Source organism: Misgurnus anguillicaudatus, chromosome 4, assembly GCF_027580225.2.
Source record: "Misgurnus anguillicaudatus chromosome 4, ASM2758022v2, whole genome shotgun sequence".
Classification (NCBI taxonomy): domain Eukaryota; kingdom Metazoa; phylum Chordata; class Actinopteri; order Cypriniformes; family Cobitidae; genus Misgurnus; species Misgurnus anguillicaudatus.
Window position 1 is genome coordinate 15,603,818 of NC_073340.2, and position 20,482 is coordinate 15,624,299.

General features: G+C 41.0%; 1 protein-coding gene and 4 non-coding genes across 6 annotated transcripts; 1 reads left to right on the plus strand and 4 right to left on the minus strand.

The window, feature by feature from the left end:
• Window positions 1-11,804, plus strand: get4 (guided entry of tail-anchored proteins factor 4). 2 transcript variants are annotated; one of them, XM_055175637.2, is made up of 9 exons: window positions 1-190; window positions 1,250-1,328; window positions 1,811-1,892; window positions 5,209-5,370; window positions 5,460-5,598; window positions 10,053-10,193; window positions 10,598-10,673; window positions 10,856-10,928; window positions 11,025-11,804. In XM_055175637.2, exons 1-9 carry the CDS (start codon window positions 51-53, stop codon window positions 11,111-11,113), a joined length of 981 nt encoding a protein of 326 aa, XP_055031612.1. In that variant the 5' UTR covers window positions 1-50; the 3' UTR covers window positions 11,114-11,804. The 2 variants fall into 2 exon arrangements, with proteins under 2 accessions (XP_055031612.1, XP_055031613.1); XM_055175638.2 differs by having other exon boundaries at window positions 2-190; window positions 5,221-5,370.
• A 3,374-nt stretch (window positions 11,805-15,178) lies between these two features.
• trnal-uag (transfer RNA leucine (anticodon UAG)) lies at window positions 15,179-15,260 on the minus strand. The gene has a single exon. It is a non-coding gene; the product is annotated as a tRNA-Leu (tRNA).
• Window positions 15,261-16,260: 1,000 nt separating this feature from the next.
• On the minus strand, window positions 16,261-16,342 carry trnal-uag (transfer RNA leucine (anticodon UAG)). The gene has a single exon. It is a non-coding gene; the product is annotated as a tRNA-Leu (tRNA).
• Window positions 16,343-17,259: 917 nt separating this feature from the next.
• On the minus strand, window positions 17,260-17,341 carry trnal-aag (transfer RNA leucine (anticodon AAG)). The gene has a single exon. It is a non-coding gene; the product is annotated as a tRNA-Leu (tRNA).
• A 914-nt stretch (window positions 17,342-18,255) lies between these two features.
• trnal-aag (transfer RNA leucine (anticodon AAG)) lies at window positions 18,256-18,337 on the minus strand. The gene has a single exon. It is a non-coding gene; the product is annotated as a tRNA-Leu (tRNA).
• Between the last annotated feature and the right edge of the window lie 2,145 nt (window positions 18,338-20,482).

The window sequence follows — 20,482 nt, forward strand, 5'->3', positions numbered from 1 at the left end:
GCCGGAAGCCTCAATGTCAGTAATCGCGTTTGGTTGAGAAGCGGTCAGTCATGTCGGAGCAGGAGTCTCTGAAGAGCTCCAGCGCGAGGAACCGCGGAGGAGTACAGCGAGTGGAAGGCAAACTGAGAGCCAGCGTGGAGAGAGGAGATTACTATGAGGCCCATCAGATGTACCGCACATTATTCTTCAGGTAAGACGAACAGCATAATACAGTTGTAATAATGAAAAGCACGGGCCCTGTCTCTTCCAGATCTTTCTTGTTGTCAACCGAGCACACTTCTCGCTTGTGCTGAATGGTTAGCTGCTCACTCTGACCCGCCCCTTTCGCCACGTCTTCTCTTTGATTGGCCATGGCAGACGTCAATCGATGGAAATCAGCCCCTAGCATAAAGCACTATTAGCTTCATGCTAATCTAAAGAACAAGGTTGATTAACATTAGCGGAACATTTTCAGTAATTTAACAGTTGTGTCATAATAAAGATTACATCTAAATACAATTTATGTTATATGAAAATGATTGCGCACATTTGTTTAATAGAATGTATCTATTGCAACAGCGCTAGTTATCAATTACAAGCAGGTGAATGGTAAAATATTTAATGTTTAATTAAAATGTAACGTTTGACAGTTCTCATTGTAATAACCAGATACATCAATGTGATATTAAGTTGACAAATACAGGCAACCTGAATGTTGTATATCTGCCATTGATTCATTCTTTTTCATGTTCCTCCTCTGCTGTATCCATACAAAACCAACTAGTTAGTAGCTTATTCAACCTATCGTATCTTGTAGTCTACCTAGACCTACCTACCGTGACCTCAGACGCCTATGTTTCTATGTATCTAACACACGTTAAATGTTTAAGTGATCTACCTTGGTCGCTTTTTAGTTATGAAAGCATAAAATTTTGTGTTTGATCTCTACACATGGATGACATTATTGGACATCATAGTCTTGAAACCTAGTGTCCTTCTATCTAACAAACACTCAAAATCCAAATGAAATCAAATGGAAATGAAACCCAACCCCTCACAATCCACACATTAGAGCAGCTTAGACTGATGGGAAGAGGTTTGTCATATCTACTTCTGCTCTGCTCTTACAGAACATTGATGTACTAACATTACTTGTATTGTATTTCCCTTTGGATTAATCACATCTTCTTTTATTGCTCTCATTTGTATGTATCTTTAGGTAAAGATGTATAATAAATGAATTGATTTAATAACGTATTTGTGCTTGCAGGTATATGTCACAAGCGAAGCATGCAGAGGCCAGAGAGTTGATGTACAATGGGGCACTACTCTTCTTTAGTTATAATCAGGTATGTTTTCATCTACAGTTTAGTTCAGGCAGGTTTAACTTGTCAGTTGTTGGGTAAGTCTGTGATCACTCAAACACAATCACATTATTAAAATCATTTTCATATTTTCATGGTTTATGAAATAATGTTTCCAGGCCAGCCTGCAGGTCTTATCTTGAAAGTCATTTATGGTTGTTGCCCTCATTTATATTTCAAGTCCAAATAAGTAACTATATTCATAATTAGTACTTTACGTTAGTAAACCTAAACTTTTTTTTATAAAATAGTACAGTATTTTGCTCAGTTTTGACCAACTTTTGACAGTATTGACTACTGGAAGTCTATACTGTATGTTCCCTGTTCCCATGCCAAAAGAAACATTTTTGGCTTCTGCTGAGTTAAATTTGAATAAGAACTCGTGTCTTTTTTGCATGTGAACAGGGCTTTTTTGTTACTGAATATGTTCACTGAGATCTCTGCACAAATCTTTGTGTCCTACACAGCAAAACAGTGCTTCAGATCTTTCCATGCTGGTCCTCGAATCCCTGGAGAAATCTGGGACTAATGTTGATGACGACACACTAGGTGAGTTTTAATCATTTTGAATGTGTTTTAAGGTCACCTGTTGTGGCCCGGTTTACAAAATGTAATGTAAAAGAAGTTTTCTGTGTCCTGAGAGTTTGTATGTGAAGTTAATGTCAAAAAACCCCACAGATAATTTATTATAGTATGGAAAAATTACCAGTTTTTAGGTGCGGGCAAAAATGCTCAGTTTTGTGTGTGTCCCTTTAAATGCAAATGGCTTACGAGGGCTGAGTTTCAAGAACGGAGTTTCAAATGACTATAAACGATCCCAAACGAGGCATAAGGGTCTTATCTAGCGAAACGATTGTCATTTTTGACAAGAAAAATAAAAAATATCCACTGTTAAACCACAACTTCTCGTCTAGATTCGGTCGTTATGCGCCAGCGTGACCCCACGCAATACGTCATGACGTCAAGAGGTCACAGAGGACGAACGCGAAACTCCGCCCCAGTGTTTACAAGTGTGTTGAAAGAGGACCGTTCCTACGTTGTTGTATTTCAACTGATACTAATTAATGTCTTTGTGTCAGTTTATTGTTTACAATGGTCAGCAAAAATGCGTTTTATATATGTAACACGTGACCTCCCTATGTCACTACGCATTTACGTTAGGTCGCGCTGGACCGGACCTAGACGAAAAGTTGTGGTTTAAAAGAGCATATTTTTTATTTTTCTTGACAAAAATGACAATCGTTTCGTTAGATAAGACCTTTATGCCTCGTTCGGGATCGTTTATAGACCTTTGAAACTCCGTTGAAAAAAACTGCCAAGTGTTAAGTATTAAATGTTGGGCTCTACTAAAGTCCATCAAAATGAGAAAAATCCTGCAATGTCTTCCTCAAAAAACATAATTTCTTTTCAACTGAACAAAGAAAGACATCAACATTTTGGATGACATGGTGGTGAGTAAATTATCTGGATTTTTCTTTTAAGAAAATGGAATATTCCTTTAAGCTTGTATAAATGAATGACCTAATGTTGTACTGTTTACTGCATATGAATTTAAAGTTGTGTTTCAAGTGAACATTAACTTTAATATTATTGTTGTTTAGATTTACTCATTCCTCATTTTTTACTTTAATTGTGTGTTATAGTTACAAAAAAATTATTCCATTATCATGTTTTATTCTTATCCAAGTGTTTTATTAGGGATGCACCGAAAGGAAAATTCTTGGCCTAAGTCGAATAAAATGAAAAACTCGAAGGCCGAATACCACACAACCAAACATTTTTTTATTTTTTTATTTTCCTAATTATTTTCTTAACGTTGCACAAGTTACATTTTCAGAATGTCCTTTTTACTATATTTATTTCACATTATTTAACAATAAAAAATTCACTTCTCTGATCAGACAGTTATCTCACTTGTTCCATTTACATTCGTCTTGGCTAAACGGATATTAATTCGATCTTCTATTCCCGTGCAAAATGCAAATTACCTATTTATTACTCTGCCTTAAGAAACTTGCAACAACTTTTATATAGCTCTGTATGTTGAGAATGGGACACGCGCCTGTACGGTCAAAAAGTGTTATGATTTTTAATTAAATAAAAATCTAGTTTAAATAACTAGATATTTAAAATAAATAATTTTTAAAACAAAAAATAGGGATGCACCAAATGTTCAGGAACCGAAATATATTCAGCTGAAAATAGTAAAACAAGTAAAAAGGCCGAATACAATTTGGTTCCCGTACATTTGGTGCATCCCTATTTTTTATTTTAAAAATTATTATTTATTTGCATTATATATTTTAGTTTGCCGTAAAAATCATCACTTGTTTTGTTATAGATGCTATGATAGACCAGTCTGGCCTCCCCAAACTCAAATGTCAAGCTACGCCTATAGTTAATTATAAGACTCACATCAATAATTAAAAAAAGCAAGCATCCAGACGAATTTTGCCTTTCAGTTTTCTTTTTCTTTTCTCATGTAAAGGTGCTTGGAAACAATACACATGGTAAAAAGCATGATATAAAAAAAATCTGTTGTTGGCTGCAAATGTTTTCATGAAACTACAACATTAATACCATATTATAGGCACACTTAGTTAGTTCAATAGCTTATTCTTTAAGTATGTAGTCACCAAGACTGACATTTAAGCATACCCGTGTGTGTTTCTGAACATTTATGTGTTAAAAAGTATGGATGCACCAAAAGGAAAATTCTTGGCCGAAGCCAAATAAAATGGAAGAACTTGGCCAAAGATCTATCAGTCTAGATAGAAGTGCAGAAGGTCATGGTTAAACCCCAAGGAACAGAAATACTGATCAAAAGCATTTTTGCACAAATTTAGTACTTTAAATACACCAATATAACAGTGCATAACAAAAAAATGCATCTAAAATTTATGCCAGTCTTTTTCTGCAGCATTATGCCTATGTCAGTACTTTACATTTCACATGCTTATATTTAGTACAACAGCATGATTGTGAAAGTTTATAAAGGTAATATGACAAGTCAATAATATGCAAAAACTATATTTTTCGACAAAAATTGGCCACCCAATACATATTTTTATTTTCTGACATTAAGCACTGCGTAGACTTAAAGGGAACATATGAAGAGTTTCGTTGCAAAACGAGATAAATCCATTTTTTAACATTTTTGTCAAAACATGTTTATTATTATGTTATCATGTTATTATGTTGTTGTATGATGCTACTTAACTGTATTTTTTAAGTTATGAAGGTTTAAATCAAAACAAACCAACTGCAGTTGCATTGAAATCAATTGGAATGCACAACCTAAAAACAAGATTTCTGAACAATTAAAAAAACGGTGGTTATCTCGTTTTGCAACGAAACTCTTCATATCATAAAAATCTGACTTTTTCCATGTTTAAGTGCTATAATTGAGTACCCAGTGCTTTTATAAACCTGAAAAATGTGAAAAAGATTAACCCAGTAACTTAGTTTTGCTTAACCATTCTCTGCAAACATGTGGAAAAAAGGTCATTGAAATTTGGCTCTTCTTGTGATGTCAGAAGGGGATAAAACCGCCCCTTAATCTGCACTGTCCAACCACAACATTGCCATTTAGTGCAGAGATCAACTCATTTGCATTTAAAAATGACACACCAAAAATGGCACATTTTTGCTCACACCTACAAAGTGGAAATTTTATCATGCAATAATAAATGATCTATATGGTATTTTGAGCTAGAACTTCACACACGTACTCTGGGGACACCAAAGATATATTTGATATCTTAAAAAGTCTTGTGAAATATCCACTTCAAAGCCACTCAGTGAGTGAGGTTGAGCGAGAGAGTTTTCATTTACGTTTTATGACATGTGTAATAAAAATGAATAGTTTTTCTTCCAGAACATTTGGCTAAGCTCTTTAGCTTGATGGACCCAAACTCCCCCGAGCGAGTTGCATTTGTCTCCAGAGCGATCAAGTGGTCATCCGGAGGCTCTGGAAAGCTGGGCCACCCCAAACTACACCAGCTGCTGGCACTTACGCTCTGGAAAGGTGCCACAGACATATGACAACAAACTCATAACAGTACAGTTTTGTTGACATGTTTATTTACCCAAATGTTATTGTTTTTTTGTGTCCAGAGCAAAACTACAGTGAATCACGCTATCATTTCCTACACTCATCTGATGGAGAGGGTTGCGCTCAGATGCTGGTTGAGTACTCTTCGGCGCGAGGATTTCACGGCGAAGTGGACATGTTTGTAGCACAGGCTGTCTTACAGTAAGTGACGCTTCACAAGTAATATCTCAGATTTTTGAAATTAGATCTGGGATGGCATGAAGAATGTATATTATAAAGCAATAAGCCCCGCGAAGCAGTGGGTTACCAGTGCATTTTATGACAGCTAAGGGGTGTGGAAAAACCCCTTAGCTGTTATAAAATGCACTGTAACACCACTGCTTCGCGGGGCTTATTGCTTTTATAAAACGGTTACTTAATATGCATAGCAGAATTTTTATAAAAGAAACACAAATAAGTTGTAATTATAAAAGTACAAATATTACTCCTCCGCCAAACAAAGTAGTTCCTCAGAATCAAGTGTGGCTGCAACAGAGCGCAGTTCACAACCAACACAGACGCAGCAAAGACACAATGAAAATATGATTTAAGACTGTGGTGTTTATTTTTATAAATCAACATTCATCCAATTTATACATTAACATTTATATAGTGCAACTGTTGAAGTGATGATCAAATATGCTTGGAAACGTGCTTAACTTTAATTCTTTCCCCGTCAACTTTTTTTTTTAAGTTACCACCCAGTTTTAGTTGAATGCCTTACAGAAAAATGATCTTCTGTAAATAAACATAAAATATCAAATGAAAGAACAGACCGTTTCATCCTACATTCATTTGTTCTCTTATCACCTCTGAAATTTTCAGCTAAAAGCGGAGATAATTCCATTTTTGAGAGCAACTTCTGTAAGAGATCAGATTCAGAGCCTGATCAAAACTTCTTACACAGTGTTTTTAGTGTTGAGTGAATGCGTCAGTGTTTAAGTTGTGTAATATCGCCAGCCAGTGGATAGCGGAAATATGGATTTGAGGTAGAAACTCCTCAGGGAACGTGTTCTCTTTATTGACGAGATGACGCAACAATATTTATTGACATTTATCTGGATTTTCCCATTAATTGTGCATTTGTAGACAAATTAAAAATATGATTAAAGACTAGGGGTGTGACGAGACACTTAATCCACGAGACGAGACACGAGATTGGGTTCACGAGAACGAGACGAGACGATATTTTTACACTTTTTAAGAAACCCTCAATGATAAAATAAATGAACAAGAAACTGAAATCATGTTATTTTTAAATGTTTTAACTAATCAAGGACTGGCCCTAACAATTATTTTACTAACTGATAATGAAGTAATTTGTTATTTTTGGGAAATAAAAATAGACCCAAGTGAGCAGTAGCCTTTAAAATTACATAATAACGAAGATGCAATAATAATTGGTTCAAATAAAGTATTAAAACCAAGTTACATTAAACAACATTACATTACATTACATTAACAAACACATTACATTTGTGGTCTATAAATAAAAAACATTATGTATATATTATAACAAATGCCTGCAGGGGGAGATAGTTGACTCGTCTCGCGGACGCTATCTTCACTTTCACTTTAGACGGAGAGAATGCTTATTTTTAGCCAAACAATGTTTAAATCCATTTGAATATTTTTAATATACGTCCATTTCTTTACAATAGAAATGAACATGCAGACATTAAATCATGTAAACTCTGTGATGGTTTAATCTGCTGAGACTTCACATCTGACACTGATCAACAGCCAACACAGCACGTCTCAGACTTCATACGAGCTCCCAAACGAACATTATTGGAAACCCAAACAAAAAAGCAAATGCCAGAATATAATGCATGCACTGTAAGAGGCTAATTACACCAACCACGCTTTAAACGCTTGGAAACGCAAGGCCCGACGCACTGCCTTTTTTAAAAAAAGAGCAGTGCGAGTAGACGCGGCTTTTAATATTGCTAGGCAACCACCTAGTCAGCTGTCTTGTCAATCAAATATTGAAGCGTGCGCTCTTTTGCTGTTAACTGTCATATTAGCAGAAACTTTAAAAAGAGGGCGCTTGCTCTGACCTTGTTTGAGGGTGAGAGGTGCACAAACACGCAGGAGAGAGTGAGCGAGTGGAGTCCGGTTCTTCAAAGCAACTGTAAACTTCCCTCACCACAACGTAAGGCCCGCATCTCCCCTCATTCGAGTGGACAATGGAAAGACGCGAATGATGTCGGGCGCTTCATCGCTCTCAGCGTTCCTTCAAAGGCGCGTGCTGCGGCCGCCGGCAAAAACCGCAATGCGCTCAGCGCGCATAAACAGCGCGCAAACGCTCCATGCCCATAGAATATCATTTAAAAAAGGCGCCTGCAACTGCCATAAACGCCTTTGGTGTAACTGGCCCCTAAAAGGGTCAAACAGAAAGCTGCATCCTCCGGATGTCGCATATGCAGGCTGCATACGTCATTAAGGTTTATTTCAGATCATTAACTGAGCATTACATTCGCAAGTCATGAGCATATTACAACAATTTGCGATTAACTAAATTATTAGTAAACTTTATAATTGTTAGTAGTCTCTATTAAGACAGTCTTTATGAAGTAAATGCAGTTTAAAAATGCGAACTCCGAAGGATGCAGTCTTTTATTTAAAAAACGGCCAGAATTTCACCTACACAAGAAATCTCGCGAGACACACGTAATCTCGCGATACATATTTAATCTCGCGAGATCTCGTCGCACGAGATCTCGTCACACCCCTATTAAAGACTGTGGTGTTTATTTTCATAAATCAATACGCAGTAACAGTGGCGCAGTGATACTTCTGTAATGCGGTCTGAACCATGGGTATTTTATCACAGCTTAGAACGCGTTTCAACCAATCAGATTGAAGAACCAGAACTGCCCGTTTTATAATAATATATAAATAATACAATCTTAGGGCAGACATTTTTGTAACCTGTTTTGCTTATCCACATATTTGGATATAAGTTGATATACAGTTGTGTTCAAAATTATTCAACCCCCAATGCTGTTAAGGGTTTTAGGGAATTTAGTGTACATTTGTAATTGTATTCAGAATGAAATCCTACAATGACTTCTTAAAGAACCATATGCAACTAAAATGACATCAATTGGTTTTGTAATATAGTAGTAAATGTTTCTTTTGTGAATTCTTCATTGACACAATTAGTCAACCCCTTAAAGAACTACCACTCTGAAGAACAGAGGTTCATTGAAGTGTTTTCAATCAGGTATTGAAAACACCTATGGATGTCAGGGAACAGCAATAAAGCCTAATAAGCACCAATTAGGCAGCTTTAAAATGACTGTGATACTCAACTCCTTCTAAACATTTACTGGTGTGGTTACAAACATGGTGAAGTCAAAAGAATGGTCCAGGAAGACAAGAGAAGAGGTGATTAATCTTCACAGGAAGGGCAATGGCTATAAGAAGATTGCAAAGATGTTAAACATACCAAGAGACACCATAGGAAGCATCATTCGCAAGTTCAAGGCAAAGGGCACTGTTGAAACGCTTCCTGGTCGTGGCAGAAAAAAGATGCTAACTGCGACTGCTGTGCGCTATCTGAAGCGTAGAGTGGAAAAAAGTCCCCGTGTGACTGCTGAGGAACTGAGAAAAGATTTGTCAGATGTGGGTACTGAAGTTTCTGCTCAGACAATACGGCGCACCCTGCGTACTGAAGGCCTCCATGCCAGAACTCCCAGGCGCACCCCCTTGCTGTCTCCAAAGAATAAGAAGAGTCGACTGCAGTATGCCAAAAGTCATGTGGACAAACCACAGAAGTTTTGGGATAGTGTTCTGTGGAAAATTAGAACTGTTTGGGCCCATGGATCAACGCTATGTTTGGAGGAGGAAAAACAAGGCCTATGAAGAAAAGAACACCTTGCCTACTGTGAAGCATGGTGGGGGGTCAATCATGCTTTGGGGCTGTTTTGCTTCTGCAGGTACAGGGAAACTTCAGCGTGTGCAAGGTACCATGAATTCTCTTCAGTACCAGGAGATATTGGATGACAATGTGTTGCAGTCCGTCACAAACCTGAGGCTTGGGAGACGTTGGACCTTTCAACAGGACAATGATCCCAAGCATACCTCCAAATCCACTAGAGCATGGTTGCAGAAAAAAGGCTGGAACATTTTGAAGTGGCCATCGCAGTCACCAGACTTAAATCCGATTGAGAACCTCTGGTGGGACTTAAAGAAAGCAGTTGCAGTGCGCAAGCCTAAGAATGTGACTGAACTGGAGGCTTTTGCCCATGATGAATGGGCGAAAATACCCGTAGATCGCTGCAAGACACTTGTGTCAAGCTATGCTTCACGTTTAAAAGCTGTTTTAACTGTAAAAGGATGTTGTACTAAGTACTAAGATTGAATGTCACTTGGGGGTTGAATAAAACTGAAAATGATGTGAGCACAGAAAAGACATTTGTGGTTATTTCATTATAAATGTTATGTTATATTTGTCTGACCTACACATGCCTCTTTGATGTAATTGCAAGCAGGATGACTGAATGATCAAAATCAATGTCAAACCGGCCAAAACAATCAATTTCAGTTGGGGTTGAATAATTTTGAACACAACTGTAGTTTGACATCTTGGCATGCTGTGTTTATTTCAGGTTCCTCTGTCTAAAGAACAAACCGAGCGCATTGGTGGTGTTCACCACATACACACAGAAGCATCCGTCTATAGAGAAAGGCCCTCCGTTTGTTCAACCTCTGCTCAACTTCATCTGGTTCCTGCTGCTGGCTGTGGATGGGTGAGATGATGCTCTGGATATCTGTTTGCTCTTTCCACCAGGGCTGGAAATCAATCTTAAACTGTCATGGGCTTTTCCACAAAAAAACACTGTTCCTTGTTTAGAATTAGCCCTAATATTTTGCTGCTCTCCTAAGAATTTCCCAAAGTATCCGTTTCCTTATACAATTGCATGCTTGGCCTAAGGTCATTGGGCTAGTTATGGCTTTTGGACTGGTTTTGTTACGCAAACCTGGCAACCCTGGTCAATGGTGACTCTTTTTGGTGAACACGCGAGCCGGTTCTGAGGTCTGACCAAGCGTTCGCTTCAGCTTAGGTGCTGATGCGGAGCCAGCCTAGGTGGAAAAGGGCTATGTGTGTGTGTGTCATGACTTGTGCTAATGCTGTTTGTGTGTTTGTTTCCAGTGGGAAATTGACAGTCTTCACAGTGTTATGTGAACAGTATCAGCCTTCACTGAAGAGGGACCCCATGTACAATGAGGTCAGTTGGTAGTAATGCACTTTCTCAGTTCTTTACATTTCTTTCCTCTTTTTTCACTTAGAAATACTTCACTTTATGGAAGAAAATAGATTGTCGATCATTCATGTCAGCTTGACTTTGTTATTCATTTTTATTTAGCTGTGTATTGTTTATAACGCATCATGTTCTTGTCTTCACTTCAGTACCTGGACAGAATAGGGCAGCTGTTCTTTGGAGTGCCACCAAAACAGTCTTCATCGTATGGTGGTTTGCTAGGTAAGACACAAACTATCCCTGCAGCTGTGTCAATCGGCTTTCAAATGATCAAATTAAGTTTTCTGTTAAATTATGTTTATGTTTTGTATGTAATAGGAAATCTATTGAATAGTCTAATGGGCTCAGGGGAGGAAGAAGACGGCGAGGAAGCTCAGGAGGATGGCAGCCCCATTGAACTGGACTAAAACGTCTGTGACCAGAGACACGATGGTCCCCACATCACAGATCAGCCCTATACAAGCCGTTATACTGAACAATGACCAATCACAGATTCATTTGGGCGATCTTTTTTCAACAACAAACTCCTTCATGCTATTGTTGAACTTTGTTCTATGATTTTTTTTTTTTAAGAATGAAGGTGCAACAATATCAAACTTCCCGGAGTTCTGCTGAACAAAATTTATAAAAAAAAGTGAAAGATGCACTTCAGATTGAGTAATTGTGACACCCTCCATTTGTAGTTCCACAGAGCTTTTGTTTTTGGGGACCTTTGTTTGTGGGAGAAGCACCGCTGTTATTTCCCCGTTCCGCCCCGGAGGGTGGAGGTGTATTATTGAAAGTAATTAAATAACTCTTAACTTATAATCCATTCTACTGTACTTTCTATAAATCTTACAGTATGATAGTTCACATCAGAATGAGCCTTGGTTTCATGCCGGGAATATCGCGGTATCCAGGGCTGGACTGACTTCACCACTTCTTCTGTTACATTGTATGTGTGTGGATGAGAAAAGCACAGATCTTAAACACGTGTGTGAGCAGGTAGATGAATGCATGGTTTGTGGTGTTCGAGCGTGAATGTGTGGGTCACCAGCGGGGCACTCATTCACTGCTGAAGTGCGATTGAGCTTAATTAAAGAATCGAAATTAATGAAACATAGGAAACTGTGTCTTGTATTTATATTTCAGGATAGTTTACCCCAAAAACCATCAATTAAAATTACCCTAGGCAGTCATTTACATGTAACTTGTATCTGGAAAACCATTTTGTCAGGATTTTGTTATTTTATTGACTGAGCAGCATCAATCAGATAACAGTGTGCAGTGGACTGTGAAGCTCAGATCAGAGCAAAAAACAATATATTTTGCATATCTGTGTCTGTATATAATGGTCTCTTTAAAAGGGTTCATAATCAGGGAAATTAAAATTTTGATACATAAGAGGTACTTTAAAAATATCCTCGAAGTTTAGAACTCAAAACTTCCTTTCTAATGAAAGAGCTTTTATTAAACCAAGCTGCCAAAATGCTTTGAGTTAGATTTTGTCTCAGTATGACATCATAGTGTAATGAAAGACTGCTACTGCAGTGACTGCGTCCGATACCGCATACTTCCATACTATAAAATAGGCAAAAAGCAGTAGGCGAACAAATAGTATGTCTAAAACCTCAGTATACATAAAAGGGAAGGCGAGAATTAACAGGATTTTGGACTATTTCTCGCGAGATTCAGAGGTACGTATACTAAAGTAGCGTCCGAAACCACCTATTACCTACTATATAGTAGGAGAAATAGTACGTAAACAGAGTAGTATGTCTGAATCCTCAGTATTCATAAAATCAGTAGTCGAGAAATGCCCGGATGCCTTACTGAGTCCTCCCAGATTCTAAAACAAGCATCGATGGATAATTTTCTATCCTAGTTTTCCCAGGATGCCACAGAAAGCAAAGCAATCATCATTTTGACCAGACACCAGCCAATCGGGTTATTTCCAAATCCATACACGGGGCTGTTCCTCAGTACCCTGACTTCAGGCACAGACCCAGGATATCCCACAAAGTGCTCAGCTGATTCATAAAAATAAAGCTGCAGAATTGTCACAGTTGTGTTGAGATGTGATAGTTTGTTAGAAAAATACATTTGAATAAAGTTTTGTTTTGTATGGTATTCATGTTTTCATTTATTGTTATGGTTTTATTAATTCATTTTTTAGTCATGTTTCCTGATGTTTTAAGTAAATATAATAACATTGCTTCACTAAAAATATATTCCACTTTGAAGGCAAGGAACAAAGCACCTCCAAGAGCCAAAACAACACTCCTTCTGGGCCACTGACCTAAGTCGGAGCCTTAGACCTCTCGGCCACGCTACCACTTACAGGGGTGCTACCTGGCCGTTGTGGTTGTAGCTGAAGCTCTTAAAAGTGATTCATAGTTAGGTACATGACCTGCGCAGCAGCGTGTCAATTTTATGGAGACCGCATTGGGTTGCTAGAAAACAAGGATGGACCAAGTTGAGGAGCGACATTTACCTCGAGCTGCAACAAAAGCCGCTGTCCGTTAATCTCAATCACTGCTGATGTTTCTCTTGGCAAACGTACACAGCAAGCTGCTTCCTCTCTGACTTTGTACACACCAGCAATATGCCCGGTGGACATTGCCTACTAGCGTTCTGCACATGTAATTGCACGTCGACGCGATCAATGGTGCTGGAGTATAAATTAAAACTGACACATGGCCTTGGAGGCTACGGCGTAGGTCCTACGCAAAGCTATTATTCAGGCTTTAGGTCCTGCTGTGATGAGTCAAACTCCTGGATATGCCTAATCCTACAGAGTGCTTTTCCATCCCTAAGGATTAATGCAAGACAGCTGCCATTCCGGGATTCAAACCCACGACTCCAAAGGGACTGGAGCCTTAATCTAGCGCTATGGACCGCTTGGCCACGCTACCTGCCGGAGACCCTTTTTGCGCGTTTCTGTTGCAGGTGAACCCCCATTGACAACCTCAATCTCTTTCCGAGGACCTCACTCGCAAAAGAGATCAGTCTCCTTGGTCCACAACCTGCTGCTTTCCATTGTTCAGCAAACACACCAGACAACACTCCCGAAGCAACACCTGCGAACCCACAGTCGTTCCTCAATCAGAAGGCTGCAGCCTCCGGAGGTCGCATCAAGCCTGGTTCATTCAAGTTAACTGAGCATTACACTCGCAAGTCACAAGCGTATTACAGCACGATTTCAATAGACTAAGAATAATAGTCAACTTTATAATTGTTAGTTTTCTGAAAAAAAGACAGTCTTTAATGACGTATCCAGCCTAAAAAAAGGGACCCCCGGAGGCTGCAGCCATCCCATTGAGAAATGATCCACGTGATGCTTCCAAAGCGCATAGATGGCCTAGCTGACATCAAAGCCTATTTAAAACCATTGCTGGCAGCGGTGGGATTCGAACCCACGCCCCCGGAGAGACTTAATCCAGCGCCTTGGACCGCTTGGCCATGCTACCTTCCAGATAACATTTTTGTGCGTTTCTGTTGCAGGTGAACCCCCGTTGACAGCCTCGATCTCTTTCCGAGGACTTTATAATTGTTTGTTTTCTGAAAAAAGACAGTCTTTAATGATGTATGCAGCCTAAAAAAGCGACCCCCGGAGGCTGCAGCATTCCGATTGAGAAACGAGCGATGTGATGCTTCATCATATGGCGCTTTTCCATTGCATAGTACCCCACGGTTTGGTTTAGTTTGGGTCGGGTCAGTTTACTTTTGGGAGCTTTTCCATTAGGTGTAGTACGTGGTACCCGATACTTTTTTCGTACCACCTCAGTTGGGGTTCCAAGCGACCCGAGCTGATACCAAACGTGACGCAAAAACACAGTAGATCACTGATTGGTCTGAAAGAAACGTCACTAACAGCGTCATCGCTATGTTAGCTTTACCTTAGTGCTAGCTTGCGCTGTCTCGAGCAAACATGTTGTCATCTGTGCTCTGCTATAAGTTCCCAAACTCCTTTTAAGCAATGAAAAACATCCACATGTTCAGAATCAGGGACACCATAACAGTTTTTTCCAGACTTGCAGTTTGTGGCGGAACATTCGCAACGAGCACGTCAGCATTATATGCTTAAATGCAACTTCAGTGAGGCTCAGCGGAGCACCATCGGCTGACGCCTCGGGTGTTTGAACAGAAACTGTCATGTGATACAGAGGTAACGTTAGTGATAAACGCGATGTGCAAACATCTATTTGTGGTGGCCAATTTTAATTTTGTGGCGGACTGAGAAATAAATAAATGTATGGGAATATACAACGATGCTCTCCACTCACTTGTATGATGTCACAGCTGTAGGCAGCGCAAATATAACGACACGCCTATAATCCCTCCCACTGCGAAGTGATACCAAACTCAATGGAAAAGCTAACAAGTGAGGTGAGCTGACCCGACCCAAACTAAACTAAACCGTGGGGTACTATGCAATGGAAAAGCCCCAAAAGATGGCCTAGCTAACATCAAAGCATATTTAAAACCAGTGCTGGCAGCGGTGGGAGTCGAACCCACACCCCCGGAGAGACTGGAGCCTAAATCCAGCGCCTTGGACCGCTCGGCCACACTACCTCTAGGAGGAAATCTATGTGCTGGGATTCACAAAGCTCTGCCCAAAAAATTAAGACAGGATGTGCGTGAGAGCATAAGACAGTTGAGTCTCGCAAACCTCTTACAGAAAGCTCTGATAGAGGGCCTGACTGCTGGCAGTAGATCTGTCACATGTGCAGCTCGGACATTCACGTAACCCCGCTGCGCGCATCAAAAGGTTTTTACGGAGGCAGATGAAGGTGAGTGGTCGCGCAACTGACGTCTTCACATTTTGAATCGCTCTCGGGTGCGATTGCGCTCACACCATAGCCTTCCGCGCCTGAGCCCAAGTGAACCTCGTCCAGCCCCCCTCTGCAACCCGGCAGGGCCCGATTAACCAATCGGTGCCCAGGCGCGGTACAGAACGATCACACTAGTCAAACGAACCAGGCTTTGGGGGTCAAATGCGCCCAAGCGCGGTTTGGTTTGGATAGTGTGAGTACACCAATAATCTAGCGCTATGGCCCGCTTGGCCACGCTACCTGCCGGAGACCCTTTTTCCGCGTTTCTGTTGCAGGTGAACCCCCGTTGACAGCCTCAATCTCTTTTCGAGGACCTCACTCGCAAAAGAGATCAGTCTCCTTGGTCCACAACCTGCTGCTTTCCATTGTTCAGCAAACACACCAGACAACACTCCCGAAGCAACACCTGCGAACCCACTGTCGTTCCTCAATCAGAAGGCTGCGACCTTCGGAGGTCGCATGTGCAGGCTGCATCATGCATCATGCCTGGTTCATTCAAGTTAACTGAGCATTACACTCGCAAGTCACAAGCGTATTACAGCACGATTTCAATAGACTAAGAATAATAGTCACCTTTATAATTGTTAGTTTTGTGAAAAAAAGACAGTCTTTAATGACGTATGCAGCCTAATTAAGGGACCCCCAGAGGCTGCAGCATTCCCATTGAGAAACGATCCATGTGATGCTTCCAAAGCGCATAGATGGCCTAGCTGACATCAAAGCCTATTTAAAACCACTGCTGGCAGCAGTGGGATTCGAACCCACGCCCCCAGAGGGACTGGAGCCTAAATCCAATGCCTTGGACCGCTCGGCCACGCTACCTGCCAGAGAACTTTTTTGCGCATTTCTGTTGCAGCTGAACCCCCGTTGACAGCCACGATCTCTTTCCGAGGACTTTATAATTGTTTGTTTTCTGAAAATAGACAGTCTTTAATGACGTATGCAGCCTGAAAAAGCGACACCCGGAGGCTGCAGTAGTCCGATTGAGAAACGATCGACATGATGCTTCATAAGCGCATAGATGGCCTAGCTGACATCAAAGCCTATTTAAAACCACTGCTGGCAGTGGTGGGATTCGAACCCACGCCCCCAGAGGGACTGGAGCCTAAATCAAGTGCCTTGGACCGCTCGGCCATTCTACCTCTTGGATGAACTCTATCTGCTGGGATTCACAAAGCTCTGCCCAAAAAATGAAGACATAGGATGTGCGTGTGTGCATAAGCCAGTGGAGTCTTGCAAACCTCTTAAGCCCGGAATACACTGCACGATAATTGGCTGTCCCAGACGAAAGATTGCCATCGTGAAACTATCGTCGCGATTTCTGTTATCGTGGCTCTCCATCGGTGGTCCTATGTCGTACAGGGAGAGAGGTTCAAAGACGGCCGTTGTCCCGGTCTTGCGTCCAAAGATAGCCTATGATAGTTTTCTGGCAGTGTCAGAAATTCAGCATGATCACCGCACAGTGTGTTTGCTGCTACGACCTGCGCGCCGGTATTTGTTTACCACGAGTGCATGCGGGTAACGTTGCGCACTGTGGGACGCAGCCGCCGAAGCTTCCGTGTCATCATCTTACAGTCTACATGCCTGTCGTACCCGAGTTTAAACGATACATGTCGCACAGTGTGATAAGGTAATGATCTTATAAGAGGACAAAAATCATGCAGTGTATTCTGGGCTTTAGAGAAAGCTCTGATACAGTGCCTGACTGCTGGCAAAAGCAGCCTCTTTAAAACTACTCCTGGCAGCGGTGGGATTCGAACCCACGCCCCCGAAGAGACTGGAGCCTTAATCCAGCGCCTTAGACCGCTCGGCCACGCTACCACTTACAGGGCGCTACCTGGCCGTTGTGGTTGCAGCTGAAGCTCTGAAGAGTGAGCAATAGTTCTGTACATGACCTGCACCGCAGCTATGGGGTTCTGCACGTGTAATTGCACGTCGATGCGATCAATGGTGCTGGAGTATAAATTAAAACTGACGCGTAGCCTTGGAGGCTACGGTGTAGGTCCTACGCAGAACTATTGTTAGGTCATCACATGTCATCATATTGCTTAGTTGATCTGTCACGTGTGCAGCTCGGACATTCACGTAACCCTGCTGCGCGCATCAAAAGGTTTTTATGGAGGCAGATGAAGGTGAGTGGTCGCGCAACTGACGTCTTCACATTTTTAATCGCTCTCGGGTGCGACTGCGCTCACACCATAGCCTTCCGCGCCTGAGCCCAAGTGAACCTCGCTCCAGCCCACCTCTGCAACCCGACCGGGCCCGATTAACCAAGTCACAAGCGTATTACAACACGATTTCAATAGACTAAGAATAATAGTCAACTTTATGATTGTTTGTTTTCTGAAAAAAGACAGTCTTTAATGACGTATGCAGCCTAAAAAAGCGACCCCCGGAGGCTGCAACATTCCGATTGAGAAACGATCAACGTGATGCTTCCTAAGCGCATAGATGGCCTAGCTGACATCAAAACCTATTTAAAACCACTGCTGGCAGCGGTGGGATTCGATACCACGGCCCTGGAGAGACTGGAGCCTAAATCAAGCGCCTTGGACCGCTCGGCCATGCTACCTCTTGGAGGAAATTGATCTGCTGGGATTCACAAAGCTCTGCCCAAAAAATGAAGACATAGGATGTGCGTGTGTGCATAAGCCAGTGGAGTCTTGCAAACCTCTTAGAGAAAGCTCTGATACAGTGCCTGACTGCTGGCAATAGAGCCTCTTTAAAACTACTCCTGGCAGCGGTGGGATTCGAACCCACGCCCCCGAAGAGACTGGAGCCTTAATCCAGCGCCTTAGACCGCTCGGCCACGCTACCTTATGAACGTAGCTGTGGGGTTCTGCACGTGTAATTGCACGTCGATGCGATCAATGGTGCTGGAGTATAAATTAAAACTGACGCGTAGCCTTGGAGGCTACGGTGTAGGTCCTACGCAGAACTATTATTAGGTCATCACATGTCATCATATTGCTTAGTTGATGGCAGATGAAGGTGAGTGGTCGCGCAACTGACGTCTTCACATTTTGCTTTCAAAATCACTTTGTATACATATTAAATTATTCAAGTTAATAAACATTAATGTATTTGCTCTTTAAATCAAGAATTCACATAAAACTTGCATATACAAATATTAAAGAGATGTTGGCACAACTCACATGCAACCTAATCAATTATATCAATTATCACAACAATAAACTTCTGAACACAAACTTGTGTAACTAGGAAGGAGAGGTTTCTAGCACATCACTTCCACAAGGCGTCTTTACCACGCCTGTCCCTGACTACAAGCAGAGCCAGTCAGGAGGCTTCACAACTCTGCCTCATCTGGTAGTGTACTGTCCCGATGACAGCGTCTGCTTAGCAGATCCGAGTTCTGCAGGTGATGCTTGGGATGAGCCAGGATGTTCCACAGTCTTTGGTTTTGTACTCTCTATTCCCACAGTCAACAACATAAGATCTTGGGGCACAATGTGATCTCACAACCACTCCAGGAGACCATTTGGGACTGCCAGGATGTGGTTGCATCCTTACTTCATCTCCAGGCTTCAGCGCAGGACGAGGACCGCTTGCCCTCTTGCGATCATAGTAAAACTTCTGAACGCTTTTGCTTTCATCTAGTTGCCGTTTAACTTTAAAGGGGTCATACGCTGCTGGTGTGAGCAGCAGAAGGGCAGCAGGCAGGTTGTTGCGGGGGCGCCTGCCCAACAGCAGCTGAGCTGGTGAAAGGCCTACTGACTCCAGTGGTGTTGTTCTGTAGTCAGGCAGTGCAAGGTGTTGGTCTGGTGCCTTACACCAAAGTTTCTTGACAGTCTGGACTGTGCGCTCTGCTTCACTGTTGGAGTGTGGCGTATGCGGGGACAATGTTTTGTGATTGATTCCATAAATTTGACAGAAAACTTTAAACTCATCCCCTGAATATTGAGGACCATTGTCTGTTCGAAGGATGGTGGGGATTCCATGCCTACTGAATTGAGCCTTGAGCTTTTCTATGATAGCACGACAATGTAAGCCCTTCAGCTTATCCACCTCTATAAATTTTGAGTAGTAATCCACCTGTGGCTACTGGAAGAGCAGGAGATAAAACAAAGATGATGATGATGATGAGACGACAGGAGCTGGACGTTGAGCCATGGATGCTGAAATTAGACTGGAGGAAATGTCTTACAAAAATACACATGTTTGTAGGATTGGGAGACACAACGTTTTTCTAAGCTTCGAAGCAATTGATTCACAATATTTTTCTAAAAATATGTTTTCTTTCAAGAAAAATAAATGATTTTACTTAAAAACATGAATTCTGTGTTGTGTTTTTAGTTTTATTTAGGGCAAACCGATTATTACTCTCACCTTTTAATTATGCATGTTTGTCATTAAACCTATAAACAAAAAGTAGGCAAAATGATAGTGCTATTAGTCAGAAGGATGAATGTTTTATGAACTTGCATTATAAAACTGACCTAAGTTTACCTAACCATATTAGCGACTGGTCAATGGTTTCACCGTGACCAACTCCCCCTAGTGGTGAACCATCGGATTTTCAAAACAGTTATGAAGTAATGAAGCCTCGTTTGCTAAAATCACGTGACTTGTCCAGTTTGAAACACTCTCCGAACCACTGATTCTAAAATAAAATCGAGGCTTCATGAGGCAAATCGCCCATCCTTACGTTACCTAACTGTTTGTGTTCTGATAAACTTTATATGTAAATTAAGTAACTTACCCCGCTATTACAACTAAGGATGCTTGTCAGCTATACTATATTGAAAATAACTGCTTAATAATGATCACATACGTCTAAGAATTATGTGGATTTAGACTTGATTCTTAATGAACACATTTTCTAATGATTGTCTGTTATACACATTTTGAAGTTCATTAAAGACAAAGTATTTATTGATTGTCACATTATTTAGCTATTTTAAAGTTAACTTTGTGTTTCATGCATAGACCGTAAAAAATATC